Source organism: Vulpes vulpes, chromosome 13, assembly GCF_048418805.1.
Source record: "Vulpes vulpes isolate BD-2025 chromosome 13, VulVul3, whole genome shotgun sequence".
Taxonomy (NCBI): domain Eukaryota; kingdom Metazoa; phylum Chordata; class Mammalia; order Carnivora; family Canidae; genus Vulpes; species Vulpes vulpes.
This window is the reverse complement of record NC_132792.1, coordinates 58922296-58937420: the sequence shown is the minus strand read 5'-3', so window position 1 is coordinate 58937420 and position 15125 is coordinate 58922296. Positions and strand designations below refer to the sequence as shown.

General features: G+C 41.5%; 1 protein-coding gene across 5 annotated transcripts in view; it reads right to left on the bottom strand.

Moving 5' to 3' along the window:
- Nucleotides 1–14605, bottom strand: part of EYA1 (EYA transcriptional coactivator and phosphatase 1) — a 350405-nt gene extending 335800 nt beyond the window's left edge. For 3 of the 5 annotated variants that reach the window (XM_072734522.1, XM_072734521.1, XM_026012502.2), the window contains exons 1-2: nt 14466–14597; nt 1410–1517 (exon numbers count right to left, since the gene is read on the bottom strand). In XM_072734522.1, the coding sequence (XP_072590623.1) occupies nt 1410–1442 (33 nt within the window). In that variant the 5' untranslated portion in view covers nt 1443–1517; nt 14466–14597. Of the gene's footprint in view, nt 1–1409; nt 1518–14465 lie in introns of those variants that run through there. The other 2 variants (XM_072734530.1, XM_072734524.1) reach the window with 2 other exon arrangements.
- Between the last annotated feature and the right edge of the window lie 520 nt (nt 14606–15125).

Sequence of the window (15125 nt, the reverse complement as noted above, 5' to 3'; positions counted from 1 at the left end):
ATATTTTTAGGAAAAAAAAAAAAATATTTTTAGGGGCACCTGGGTTGCTCCTAAAGGAGTATTGTTACTCCTAAGTAACAGTAGTTGAGTGTCTGCTTTTGGCTCAGGTAGTGACCCCAGGGCCCTGGGTTCGAGTTCCACATCAGGATCCCTGTAAGGAGCTGCTTCTCCCTCTGCGTATGTCTCTGCCTCTCTGTGTCTCTCATGAATAAGTAATAAAATCTTTATTAAAAAATATATATATATTTTAACATCACAATAAAATCAGATACACTAGGCCCATTATGGGAGTTTAAAAGAACAAACAAATTAAATGGGTTAAGGGTCCTTTGCCTGTTTAGGCTAAAAGCTATGCCTTGTGGAATGATCTTGAAGTGCTTCTGTGAATTACCTCACAAGATGACTGAGGAGATCCATAAAAATACACCCTGTAATTGCATACAATATGACTACAAAAGTACTCTGATAGCACTTGACCCTTTGTTATTAAAATCCTCATCCATTAGCAGTTACTTTTATTGCATAACACCAACAGGTCTTGTAAAACACACATTTATAAGAACCACAACAGCATTACTAAAGATCACACTTCAGGTTTGTAATAATTCTACAGTGGACAGAGCTGAGCTGTGAAACCACAGGTCTAAAAGCATCATATCTGATCAGAGAACCTAAGACAAAGTCACAAATGCCATCCCAAATTTTGGTATGAGCATTCCATCACAACTTAAACTAACTAACACATGCTCTTTAAAAATTAACACCCATTGCCTTATTTGAATTATAAATACCTCAAAAGTTATTTATAAGGTTACCTCTAATTGGGAATATTTGTTGATGAGCCGAAGGAAGCCTGCTTTCTTCCTGATATGAACCTAAGGAAAATTTCAGAATCCTTTCTCCTCTGATCACAAGATAAAAGAAATAAAACCCAAGAGACCTGAGGTTCTCCTTAACTTAAAACACAATCAGGAGTTTATCAAACTAAAAAAGTAACACTGAACACCCATTTGAAAGATGCACACACATGTATTCATAAAACAAATACAAGGCGATGCAAAACTTTGACATTAATTTCAAGTTTGATGAGACAAATGTATGTTTTTCCCAGAGGCAAAGGAAAATGTAGGCCTTAAAACTGCATTATTCATATTGGTGTAACTAAATCATACTAAAGGTTGGCATTTTTCTTCTAGAGCTATACTTTTGATAACCGATATCTCTAAGACAGATATAAATTAGGTTAAGCTGATTAAATAGTGTACTACTTGATTCATAACTTCTAAAATCATTAAAAATTGGTACAGAGCTTTTGAGGAATTTCCAGACACTCAGGTTACAACAAAAATAGTAATTACGATTTTAAAAGTAATAACTCTTTCCTTAGGATTGACATTCTGTTTACTTACAGACTGTCCATTTATCCCCCGGGGGTCTTCCATTGAAGACTTTTTCTTCTGAATTATATATGGGCTATTAGCTACACACTTCTTCAAAGGGTTCCAACACCCTTGCACCTGTGAAGAATAGAGCATCAAGCAGCCATATTAATTGTGTAGCATGAAATCAAGAGCTGGTCTTTGCATCTGCAGCTTTCCATTTAAGCAAATGTATACATGTATACACAAGTCAAGAATGCTTACCTTCACCGAATGAATCTTTAAAATAAATATTATGGGTTTACTGTTTATCACAATTTACATGAGCCAAATGTGGCCAAATTATAGCTCAGTGTGTCCGCTGTCAGCAGCTGCAGCCCAAGAAAAAAAAAGAATGGAGAGGCCAGCTAGAGGGCTTTCCACACACATTATTTTTGAGCCAACAGTACAAGAGCTTTTTTTTTTCTTTTTGAATTCAGTTTCTCCAAGCTATTTATCAACGTCAATTGTACCATAATGCAAAGAGGAAATAGTAACAAAGAGATATGACTGTAGTCTGAGCAGAGGATAAAAGAGAAAATCTAGAGTTGAGTGTTTTACCCTCAGGGCAAGGATATTATTATACTATTTCTTAGCAAGTTTACATTAGGTCACAGTTTCACGGCTGATCAATTCTGAACCTTCAGAGACTCAACACCTTTGAGAAGAATGGGCTTTGGAGATGTTTCAAGATGTGGACAATAAATGCAGTATGCTGAAATACCTTCTGCAGTTAGCTATCTTCAAAAGAAAGAAGAAAGAAAGAAAGAAAAGAAAGAAAGAAAGAAAGAAAGAAAGAAAGAAAGAAAGAAAGAAAGAAAGAAAACGTAATTATCTGCCTGCCCATTCTCATTTCCTAACTTTCTGAATTAGTTTTCGTGCTCATGCTCAAATGAGGAACCCAAAACAGACTCTCGGGTTCTCTAACTTGGGCTTGGCAACTAAAACACTCTTCTACGTGCCTTGCATCAACTCTAATACAGATATTTAAATATCATGGAATTTTAAGAAAGAAAAGAATAGACATGATCTTAATATCACCCAAGACAAAATTATGAAGAGAGAGTATGTAGTGGTCTTTTCTCTCTCTCTCTCTCTCTCTCTCTCTCTCTCTCTCTCTCTCTTTTTAAGAGACAGAGAGAGTGCACATGAGGGGCTGTGGGGAGAGGTAGAGAGAGAATTTTAAGCAAGTTCCATGACCAGCACAGAGCTAACATGGGGATCCACCTCACAACCTGAGACCATGACCAGAGCCAAAACCAAGAGTCAGACACTTAACTGACAGAGCCACCCAGGGGCCTCGAGTCATCTAACTTTGGTATCACTTTTTGTAAAAGTACTTGAACTTCTGAGTGTCAGTCAGCATGGTAGGAAAACCACTGCACTAGAAGTCATGAGACCTGAATTCAGGTTCTGGCTCTGCCACTAACCAGTTGAATGACCTGAGGTAAATAATTTATCCCTCTGAGCCTCAAGTTTTATTATCTGTGAAATTGGAGATTTCAACTGGATGATATCCTACAGGGTTGTATTTTATATGCATAATTTAATGAATGTATGTTTACACATATAATCTTCAGGTAAAAGATCCCAAGCTTGGACCATTTGGGATGTAATTTTGAAATGCTGGAGTCATTCTCATTATGTTTGTTTCACTCACAACTATATCAGTGCTGGAAAATACATGCCTTATCCACTGTCAACACAAAGGTGATGTTTCTTGGACAACATAATACTCATAAATAACTCCCCCAATTTTGAGAATCCTTATGAGAGCATGGTGTTTTTGTAATGTTGCCAGAAACAATGTTATAATTTCAGATTATGAGTAAATAAAAATCCTGTGGATGTATCTATGGTCTGCTAAACCAAGAAAATACAATGATTACATTTACTCTATTTCAAATTGCTCAAAATCTCAGAACTGAATCTTAAAATGCACCCCATCCTGGCTTTTAGAGGATTCCCTGCTTAATCAAGGAAGAGATATTATAGAAATTAGACTTTCTTCATTGCTTGAGTTATTCTCTTGAGGCACATTAACTTTTCTAGGCGATAAGGCAACTTTTTAAAATAATAATAATAATCCTGCCTTACATTGGTCAAACACTTTACAGTTTACAAAGTGCTTTCACATGAACTGCCCACAGTGCACCTATATGTGGGGAGACAAAGTCCAGTCTCATTCCTCACAGAAGGGAGCAGGCCCAAGACAAAGCCCCCTCTGATTTCCCCTAAACTCCCATCCTCTCCATACCTGTCCTGAGAACATGTTTCAATCAAAATCTGTATATTTGATATTCCAGGATTATTTCCCATGTGTTTCTTTTCCATATTGCCATATTGAACTTACTGAACAGTTTAAGGTATTAAGAATGGTCAGGTTACATGAGCATGAAAGGTATTTCATTTGTAATTTTATTTCTCTGAAGATGAAACTGTTCTGTACCAAATGCTGTATTTGTTATTGTTTCCTGGGCTAAAAAGAAAATACTGAGCTTATTGAGAAGTCAAAAGAGTCAGCATTCATCTACTTCAGATAGATGTCTCCATTGAGAAAGACTACCACTCAAAAATCAAAAAATCACAGAGAGCCATGGACTTTATTTACAAATCCTCCACTGCTTGCTAAATCAGCATAGTTGTTTCCAGATTTCTACATTTCAATCCAAACCATGCAATAGATGCCATGACTGGGTCTACTGATATTTAGGAGCCTGGCTTTAGTAAACCCTTAATTCCCTTGCTGGAGTTGATCTTTCATGGTTTATAAATAAGCTTGCCCCCATTATAGCACTTACTTAATGGGAGTGTAATTATTTCTCTACCTGTCTCCCCTACTAGACTGTAGCTCCATGAGGGCTAGGCCCATGCCTTATTCTCTTATTCAAGGCACATATGGCACTCATTAAATATTCTGAATGAATGAATTGAATGAGTGTTATCAATACGTGGCAATATTTTAATACATGCAAACTCAGAGCCAGAATTAGGTGTGCAGTTAAATGGTGGAACTAATATTCAATCAGCTTTAAAAGTATCCATCAAATTTCTGGTCCTAAACATTTGTTCCAAGTATCTAAGAAACAGGCTCAAGCAAAAACACATTACTTAATTCATATCTATTTACCTATCTACCTATTTACCTACTTACTGCTCACATAGAGAGTAGCTAGTCATAAAACTGTTTACACCTACACATAAACACATAAAGAGTACTCAGAGGTGAAATTCTCAGGGACTTTGTTTAAACCAAGGAGTGGTTTCCCCAGAAAAGAAAGAATAGAGGAATGTTTAAGGAAGGCTATTCTAGATACAGAATGGTGAGGGCAGTTACACACAGATGGAAGGATCAGTGGACTGATATTTGTTTTAGGAGATTTGTGGGGCACTAGAGGCAGGTGTTTTGGCATCAGAAGTCTCCCTACAAGGACAGGGCACTATGAGTCTGGTGGCAGTTGGAAACCCATTCACACAGCCACCTCCAGCACTCCCCTTGCCTAAGCAGGGTGCATTTGCCACAAAATGCACAAAAGGCCAGATCCTTTACTTACTCCTGAGTCAACTATTATGGCACCCTCCCTAAGAAGGGTAGGTAGACTTGTACAACATGGAAGGCCATTGCTCTGTCAGCCACTGAAGTGTAAGGTTCCCTGATAAAAAGACAAAGGACCAAGAGACAGCCTGGATTTCTGCTGGCCAACTTCATCATTCTAGAGTCATTTATCCACTCTGAGAATAGAGGAAAAGCCTGAAAGCCTCTTCGTGAAATGTGTTTCAACAACTCCTTAAGTAGGAAGAAAAGATCAACTGGACAAAATGCTGGGAAACAGTTGCACAGCTGGGCACATATTTAAATGATTCAACTCTTCCTATTCACTAGCTGCATGAGGCCACCTGAGAAAAATGCTCTCTTAGGACAGGCAGTGGTACAATCAGCCCCTTCCAAGGCCACCACAGCTCACAGAAGACAGGAGACAGGCTAGGGGCACTCACAGCTCAGGACAGTGTTGCACTCACAGGCCCAGGCCAGATGCTAGCCCAGGCATGTGGTGTTGAGCAGAATCATGTAGGTGGTTCTTCTCAGCAAGAGGGACAGCACGAGGCATGCTGGACAAGAAGGAAATAAAGAGTACTGGCTCTGTTTTGGTCTTTCCAACGTCTGAGGGAACTATGCCTCCTTTGGTCCAACTGCCTGGACTGTTGATACACTACCACCAAAAAGCTAATTTTGTTAGGTGGACTCGACACAGGATTAAGGAAGCTTTAGGAACTTCCTTTATATTTGCCACTCTTGGGGGAGTGGGGTATGAAGAGACTAAAGTTAGTAAACAGATGATAACAAATAAATATTAGACATACACACTGATAAAAATAGGCTCTGTAGAAAGCATCAAATTGAGACTACAATCTGACAAATATTGCAATCATACGAAATTTCCTTGGGGGCCCAGGTGCATTATGAAATTGGGCACCCAGTGAGGACATTATATCTCTAGAGTTCAGTGATACTTGGCATATTTTAGGACCTCTGGCAACCAGCAAGCATATTAATTTTTAAAATACTGAATAGTTCTAAATACAGAAACTTTAATGCATGTGAGATGAAAAATCTATTCTGTACATTCCTGCGATAATTTAAACTTTCCCTGGGATGCCAATTTTTCTCCCCATGTCTATGAACAGCACTTGCTATTTAAGAGAAAAATGCTCAGTAGCTCTGAACTTAAAATTTCCTGGGTTGAGTAAAATCTATATTCACTCTGCATAGTTGCTTCCTATTCATTTCTACCCATCAGCCAAAGCCAGGTGGTTGATAAAATAAGCAATAGCACCTCATCTTACATGTAAACATTATCTTGCTTTCTTTTTATCTTAGTTCTGGCTCATCACAAACTTCCTGGCTATTGTTAAAACAAAATATTGGGAGAAGTTAACTTGGCATAAGTGTATAAATTATGGAGGCATGAAACAGATAAAGGAGCTAGTTAGGCAGGGTTGTAGGACATAACTAGAAGGAAGAAAAATAAGATAGAGACTAATATGATTGAGAAGAAAATATTTTAAAATATTTTATACATCATCTACGTATTTTTTACATCTTCTATATTTTAATTTTTCCTGCTGGTTTTGAGAAATGGATTATATTTTAGATGACACACAAATCACCTCTAATGAACCAGAGACTCATCAGACACTGTTAATAACTTCTGGCTCCTTGGATGAAAGAGTATTTTCATTACAACACACCATCACTTTAATCTTTGCTTTCTCACCAAGTGTTGAGTTTTCTAACATTCCTGAGAAGCAGAAGGAAACTCGTGGTTGAACATTGCTTTATAGAAAAGAAAAGAGCTATTCTGAAGTATGTCCCCAGAAGACTACAACTACAGATTGAATAAACATATCAAATCAAGGGGTCTTTAAGAAAATTTACAAACAGAAGCCTGCAGTGAAATGAACCACTGGATGAATGTCCTCCAGGGACCTACTCTACTCACTATTCCACGGTTCCCAAAGCCACAGGATGCTGTGTGGCACTGTCACCTCTTTTTGCTTTACTCACCTTCCCAGGAAATTTGGTTATATCAAGGAAAACATTGATTGGGTATACTCAGGTGAATGAGATTCAGAAACTAGACACTCAATGAGCTTTCAGATTGTTCCCAACCACTGAAACCATTAATGGAAAAACAAGTTCAGCTCTACATTGGCGAAAGTCTTCTACAGCTAGAGGTAAAGTTTCTATAGAAATAAATGTCTACAAAAATTTGCTTTTATAGCTGTTCCACTGATTTACTGATAGTAATGTTTTAAAGTTTTAAGTGTGAAGCCTATCTATTCATTACAGAATTTCCATACAAATATGACCAGATTTCTCCTTCCACCATATGCAACTTCCTTCTAATATCAGATGAAGAATAGAAGGCAAGGGGACAATCAAAAGAGCTGACACTAACAAGGAAAATTAATAGCATGTGTTTATTCAGTAAAGTTCAATTCAAACTATATTTTCAAGAGCAGTAGACCTACACAGTATTTTAATGCAGCACTTACGTATGAACAATATTGAGAAAACTCTGAAGAAACATACCATAATCCCATCAACCCAACTTACTTTTATAAAAGTATAATCGTAGTGAATCATCATGCTTGTATTTTTCCAGTTTCTCTTAACATTGTTCCATAATCATTTTATGGTCTACATTTATCATTTTTAAAATTTTATTTATTTATTTATTTATTTATTTATTTATTTATTTATTCAGAGAGAGAGAGAGAGGCAGAGACACAGGCAGAGGGAGAAGCAGGCTCCATGCAGGGAGCCTGATGTGGGACTCGATCCTGGATCTCCAGGATCACACCCCGGGCTGCAGGCGGTGCTAAGCCACTGTGCCACTGGGGCTGCCCTACATTTATCATTTTTAATGTAATTTATATTCCCATGTAATTTGTATTACATCAGGGCAATAATCCCATAAAGTGGGACATTGGTTTGTTTGTTTTTCACTTTTGCACTATAGCACATAACACTTTAAGATCTGCATTCATCAAGTTCTTTCCCTACTTTTAAATGCTTTAAGGATAAATTCTAGATCGCAATTAAAGAACCAAAAAGGTATGATAGTTGAAAGTAGTAATTCTTAGAAAGTGAGGTCAAATTCCCTTATTCATATTTCTCTTACAAAGAACATTGGCCCTAGTAGAAGGATGAAATATGAAAGTCATATCTTGATATTCCAATGAAATTGCTACCTCAGAACCTATAATCTTTTTTTTAGGTTTTTTTTTAAGATTTTATTTATTTATTCATTCATGAGACACACACACACACACACACAGAGAGAGAGAGAGAGAGGCAGAGACACAGGCAGAGCGAGAAGCAGTCTCCATGCAGGAAACCTGACATGGGACTCGATCCCAGGTCCCCAGGATCAGGCCCTGGGCTGAAGGCGGCGCTAAACCGCTGAGCTACCCGGGCTCACAGGACCTATAATATTGATAGCATTTGTGAATCTTCCTATATCATAGGTTACTAATTTTTTTTTCATAGAAGAATTTTTGAATACCAAAAAACATGTCTGGACATTTGAAAGCCTTAACTAAATCATTGATGTGAATCATCACCATGCTGATAAAAGTATGCATGGTTATCACACACTAGTCATTTGCTCTTTCTTCCACTCAACACTGCTCTTTGAATAGAATCTGCTCTCCTGGACTCAAGATGAAAAGTCAAACCTCATTCCAGTAAACATGGGATGTTTTAATACCATCCTGATCATTTTTTCCCCTTCTTTCAGCAAGGTGAATCACCAAGCCACATGACTCATTGGGTTGAGTGTGACAGCCATTGTCATAAAATACTTCATACTCAAGCATAGAAATAGTAAATGTTTCCCATTAATTATAATTGGTGGAACACCTGTGAGGGATTTCAAGAACAGTGGTGTGTGGTAGTGTATTGCTTGAGAACCACAGGCATATAAATCTCATATGTAATGGACAAATGCAGGCATCCAAGAGAAAAGAACCTAAAACATAATCACAAGTAAGAAATCTATCTAACATTTCACCAGGCTGGTATATTAATTCTGTTGCATCTACTGGATGTAGGGTACGGTCAGTCCTCTACAGATGTAGTTTATAATATAGTGTATCCTAGAAATAGTTTCTCAGCCTACAGAGACTATAGTTTCAGTTTTAAAATAACAAGTTCTAGAATAACTGGAGCAAACTACACTGGTACCATTCAGTGGTTATGTTTTCTGCTCTCTAAATTAACTAAATAACTATAACTAAATGACAAATTTTCTCACTTTATTCAAAAGACAAGGAGGAGATATGAAACACCAACTCCCTTACTTTTATGTAGAAAGATCTAACATCAAATACCTCCTAAGAGGTTAAAAATAAACCACAAAAACTCACCCATAGGGAGAGAAAGCAGAATAGTGGTTGCCTGGAACCAGAGCCCAAGATGGGGTGGGGGTATGGAGAGTGGTTGATGGACTATAAAGAGCCATGAGGGAACTTTCTGGAGTGCTAGAAGTGCTGTATCTTGACTGTAGTGGTGATATGGATGAACATGATTATCAAAACTCATTGAATCAGGCAGCCTGGGTGGCTCAGCAGTTTAGTGCTGCCTTCAGCTCAGGGCATGATCCTGGAGATCCTGGAGACCCTGGAGACCCAGGATCAAGTCTCACGTCAGGTTTTCTGCAGGGGGCCTGCTTCTTCCTCTGCCTGTGTCTCTGCCTCTCTCTCTCTCTCTGTGTGTCTCTCAAATCTTAAAAACAAAAACAAACAAACAAAAAAACAAAAACAAAAAAAAACTCATTGAACCATACACTTAATAAAGTTGATTTTTTAAAAATGTGCTACAATTCACATTTTTTATCAGTTATCAACCTCTTTTTTCCAGGACCATCAAGGAAGCAACATTCTGGTAATATAATAGTCATTGCTCCTCCAAATCAAACATGACATTAGTGCTGATCTTTGTCTAACAGCTTATCCACTAACACTCCTTTCTAATGCAGGTGACAGTCACTCCTGCTTGAGTAAATTATATGGGTCCAACAATTAATAATCTTCATTTTTAGGTGTAAAAGTGAAAAGGGGCTTTAAAACATCTCCTTGGTTTAAGAGATGAAGATTAAAAGGGACACTATGTTCTTTAGTATTATGGTTCATTTGGCATGTCAATAATTGATATGAACCTGAAGGCTTTAAATCCTAAATTAGAATGTGGAATGGTGGTCAGGTTTTCAGTAATACCCTGAGTCAGATTCATAAAGTACTTGGTCTGTGCTTAGCCTACAAAAAAAAGTTCAGCTGTCAAAATTAAAAAGCAGGTTTATTTCTTTTTTTTTCTTTTAAGATTTATTTATTTATTTATTCAGAGAAAGAGAGAGAAGCAGAGACACAGGCAGAGGGAGAAGCAGGCTCCATGCAGGAAGCCTGATGCAGGACTTGATCTCGGGTCCCCAGGATCACAGAGCTAAACCGCTGTGCCTCCGGGGCTGCCCAGCAGGTTTATTTCTAAAAAAAAAAAAAAAAAAAAAAGTGGAAAGATTTATGTCTCCAATTCTTATGCCATTTCTGCTAAAATCTGAAGGCAATTTTAGCCATGGATATAGACATAGACTTCAATGTCCAGCTCATTAGGGAACATATTTAGTTCAGGGGACCCAAGTTCATCATTAGACTTTAGAATTAATGCAGATCACATGTGCCAGTTTAGGAGAAACTAGAGAACACACACCTCCCTGCTCCGCTCCAACACTACTCACTTACCCTTGACAATCACAACTCAGATTTAGCAAAGCTATTTCCTCATTTCGTGGATGCTGACTCTTACTTTTACTTGCTTCTAGACCAGAGTAAGGATTGCTTGATGGAATAAGATTGCCCGGCTCCAGTCTCAGCAGCCAAAACACCGAAAACAAAGACAGTCATGGATGGAGAAAGCATTAAGCGGTCAAAAAAGAGGTACTGACTCAGGGTTTCATGAATTTCACTCTTTCCTTAAAATCAGAGGATGACTTCCATTAGAGTCAAACTAGAAAAGCTTCAGAAATCTGTCTCCTCTCAATTCCACGGGCAAACAATGGGTGACATAACGTACAGGGAAATCCAGAGTACAAGATGTTGTGATGGGGCCACAGAAGCTGTGGAATCCAAACTCCCAGAGAGGATGGGAATCACCTAAAACATCCAATGGCCAGTCTCCTTCAGCAGGAACACTTTTGGGGACAGAGATCACCAGCTTGGCAAGTCACTTGCTCCACAACTGGAAGGTTTAACTTTTAGGAGGTTCTCCCATAGAGTGAACCGAAATAGACCCAGTAAAACCCCTTCTCTAGGATCAGTTTCTCTTCTTCACCGACACAAACATTTTCCAATACCCTCCTATACAAAATGTTCTCGAAACATTTAAAGTTAATAATATCCCTCAAAGGCTTTCCTTTCTAGGCCCCAAATGTGTTTTTAAAAATGAATTACCTTTCTGATTTCCCTCCATAGAACATGTCTGCTGGCCAGTGGTCCCTGGATTCCAACACCACTGGCATTGACTGAGCTTAGGAACACTCCAACTCTTCTGCAAATGACCTCTTTTCAAGTTATAATCCTTCTAGTCTATAGTTGCAGAACTGATTCATCCCTGTGAAATTCTCATTTTGTTAGTTTCTGCCTGTCAATCAAGCTCACTCAGATTCTCTTTGACTCAGGATTCTGCAAGCCAATGACTGATGTATCCATTCCAGCTTTGTGTGGATGCATCACATGCCATATATCATATGCCAACCTAAAAACCATTACTTTAGGGGTGCCTGGGTGGCTCAGTCAACTAAGCATCTGCTTTTGGCTCAGGTCATGATCCCAAGGGCCTGGGATCGAGCCCCATATTTGGGCTCCCTGCTCAGAGGAGAGTCTGCTTCTCCCTCCCTCTCTCCCTCTGCCTCTCACCCTGCTTGCTCATGCTCTCTCTCTCTCTCTCAAATAAATAAATAAAATCTTTTAAAAAAAATAAAACAATAAAAACCACTACTTTAGCTTTCTACTTTAAAGTCACTGATAGGCACCTGGATGGCTCAGTCGGTTAAGTGTCTGCCTTCTGCTCAGGTCATAATCCTAGGGTGCTGGGATCCACCCCACTTGCATTCGGCTCTCTGTTCAGCAGGGAGTCTGCTTCTCCCTCTGCCACTCCCTGTGCTCACCCACTCACGTCCTCTCCAAAAAAATAAATAAAATATTTAAAAAAATATTGATAAAGGGGAGAAAGCCAAAAACAGAGCTAGTCCTGATGAATCAAAGGGTGAAAAAGGCTACTGAAGGCTTAGGGTAGGAGGGTAAGGATTGGAAACCCTGATACTTATAAACTCTGTGATCTTAGAAAAATTAATCTTTTGGGGCCTGTTTCTTCATCTATACAATGACATTAATATCATCTAATAGGATAGAAATTACTGAAAATGCATCCTACACATAGTACATGTTCAGTAAATTTGAGTTGAGCAAATGATAAGCATTTTGTGAAGGATGAAAGGTCCTAAGACTCTAATCCAATATGCTTAGCTGTCTCTAGTCTTTACATTAAAAAATTATGATGTAGGTCAACTGCTTAAGGACAATCGGACACTTTTAAAAGCTGCATTTTGGGTCACTAAGATGACAATTAGTAAAACAATCTGTTACCGTAGTGTTCCTCTCTTCAATTATCTTTTGTGAACACTATTTTTTTAATAGGGGAAATAATCCTACTAAAAGATTTTTTTCATAGTTCCTATTTTGTGACTAGTCTTAATTAGCACAGTCCTCTCCCTGCTTTCCAAGGGCTTTTCTTTACATGTTCCAAACTGTGAAACTTGTTAGACTGTGCTCTCTCCCAAAGCAGAGAACAGTCTGATTTCGTCTGATTCGGATGACAGACATCCAAGTCTTTTCCAACCTGGCCCCAGCTACCATCCCTGCACATCTCTCCTGCATCACAAGTCTCTCCTGCTCCCCTGCAGCTATCCCTGGCTGCTCCTAGATGCCCTTGATGCCAACAAATATCTGTCTGAAGGACGCACCTTTCACCCGGACTCCTCCATAGCTTTCAAGGCTCATCCAGTCCTTTCCCCCAGGAAGCCTTGTGCACTTGTGATTTCGCCCATCAGAGTACTAGTCACATCAGGTCACAATTGTCCACCACACTGCGCCTTCAGGGCACAAACCATTTTTATCCATGAAACAAGATGCTTGGTACATGGCACCTTTCCCAGCGTTGGCTGAATGAACCGCTCAAGAGTTTGAGACACAGGACACATGGGGCCTCTGACCAGGATGGAAGAATGCCTGCCTTGTTCTGCAGGGACATCCTGCTTCTACATCTTTCCTCCACTTCTCACTCATATTTGGGTTCCTGTTCGCTGAGTAGATACTTGCCACCCATTCTTTTGAATATATAATTAATCCACACTTCTTTACAGGCTTGAGACCTCTTCCCACTCAAAATTTTTTTTAAAGTTTTATTTATTTATTTATTTATGTATTTATTTATGATAGACATGGAGTGGGACTTGATCCCAGGACTCCAGGATCGCGCCCTGGGCCAAAGGCAGGCACCAAACCACTGAGCCACCCAGGGATCCCCCCACCCAAATTTTTTGAAGAGGCTTTGAGGCTCATGGAATGACTAATGGAGCGAGCGCTCATCAGTGTGGCTACCAGACCAAAAAACGTCGGGTGGGCCTTAACATAAAGAAAATCATAAAAATTGTTTCTCCTGTATGCATGATTCCCACCTCCCCCCCCCAAACTCGCCGAAGGTAAAGCACAGATCCTGTTTATTTTTGCTTGCTTTCTTAATTATTCCTAGAAATAATGAGTCCCCGTTGTTGGCCTCCCCCCACCCCCTATCCATCTGCTACTTCTTTCTTGCGACTGGCCTCCTTGGTGTGGCCCAACCAACTCACTTTCAGCCAGAGTAAGGAATTCCAGGGGCTAGGTAGACGCTAAATATAAATATCTGGTTTTTGCCCCAACGGCTCCCCAAACGGTTCCCATTACTGGGGCTTCCAGCGCAAGCACACGTCCAAGACAGCAATCCCAACATCAAATAGGGCCAAGATGACCCCCCTCCGTCCCCCGACGTCCCAATCCGTCACCACCTCCCGGAAGGAAAACAAACGGGCCCCAGACACATCCCTCCACGTGCAGCGGGCGCCCCAAGGCCGCCGGGCACAGCCACGCGCGGCGCCCCCGCTGCGCGCGCCGCCGCCCTTCCAGGTGTCCGGGCGCACCTGGCGGCGGGGCCCGCGCCGGGGGGGCGGGGGGGGGGGGCGCGCTCGCCCCGGCCGGGCCCCCCTGGCCGCCTCCTCCGCTCCCGCCCCGGGCGGCCGCGGTGCTGGCGGGGCGCGGGCGGGGCGCGGGCGGGGGCCGGAGGTGGGGCGTGGGGCGCGGGGCGCGGGGCCGGTGGCGGGGCCGGTGGGGCGCGGGGCCGGTGGCGGGGCCGGTGGCGGGGCAGTGGCGGGCGCCCGGCCCGGCGGCTGGACTTACTCGGGTCGCCACTGCGGCGGCGCGGGGCCGAGGAACCGGTTCTTCCCGAGACAAACCGAAAATGGGTAACGGAGAGGCCTGGGCAGCGCCAGGAGGGGTTCGGTCTCTGTGTTCCGGGCAGACACTGCTCCGGCTTCCAGAAAGTCGAGCCAGCGGTGGCTTTTTTCCCTCCTTTCTCTCCTCCCGGACGCGCCTGTGCCTCGGGCCGGAGGGGCGCCCTTTGCGCGGCTCGCAGCGGCCCCGCACCCCGGCGGCCCCCGCAGCCGCGTCCCCCTCCCTGGGCCCCGACTCCCCTCCGCGCCCGAGCCGAGCCTGGGCCTGCTGCCCGCGCCCCGCGGGGTGTCCGGGGCTCCTCGGCCTCGCAGTGTTTAAACGGGGGGCGGGGGGGGGGGTGGCCTGTCAACATGCGGGAGTTAGGTGTGCTCCAGGTGGCCCAGAGGGGAGGAGAGGCCGAGTGACAAGGTGTGTGTGTGGGTGGGTGTGTGTGTGTTTTCCTGCTGGGGTAGGGAGGATTTAATGGAATAAGCAGTGAGACTGAAACTTATTAAGACATCTGGGATTCAAATAAGTTTATAAGTGGTCTTAAAGGTATGTCCTCCAACTCACGGAAACTGAGACAAAGAGTGGTAAGTGGATTACCCAAAATCGTTCAGCCCGCAC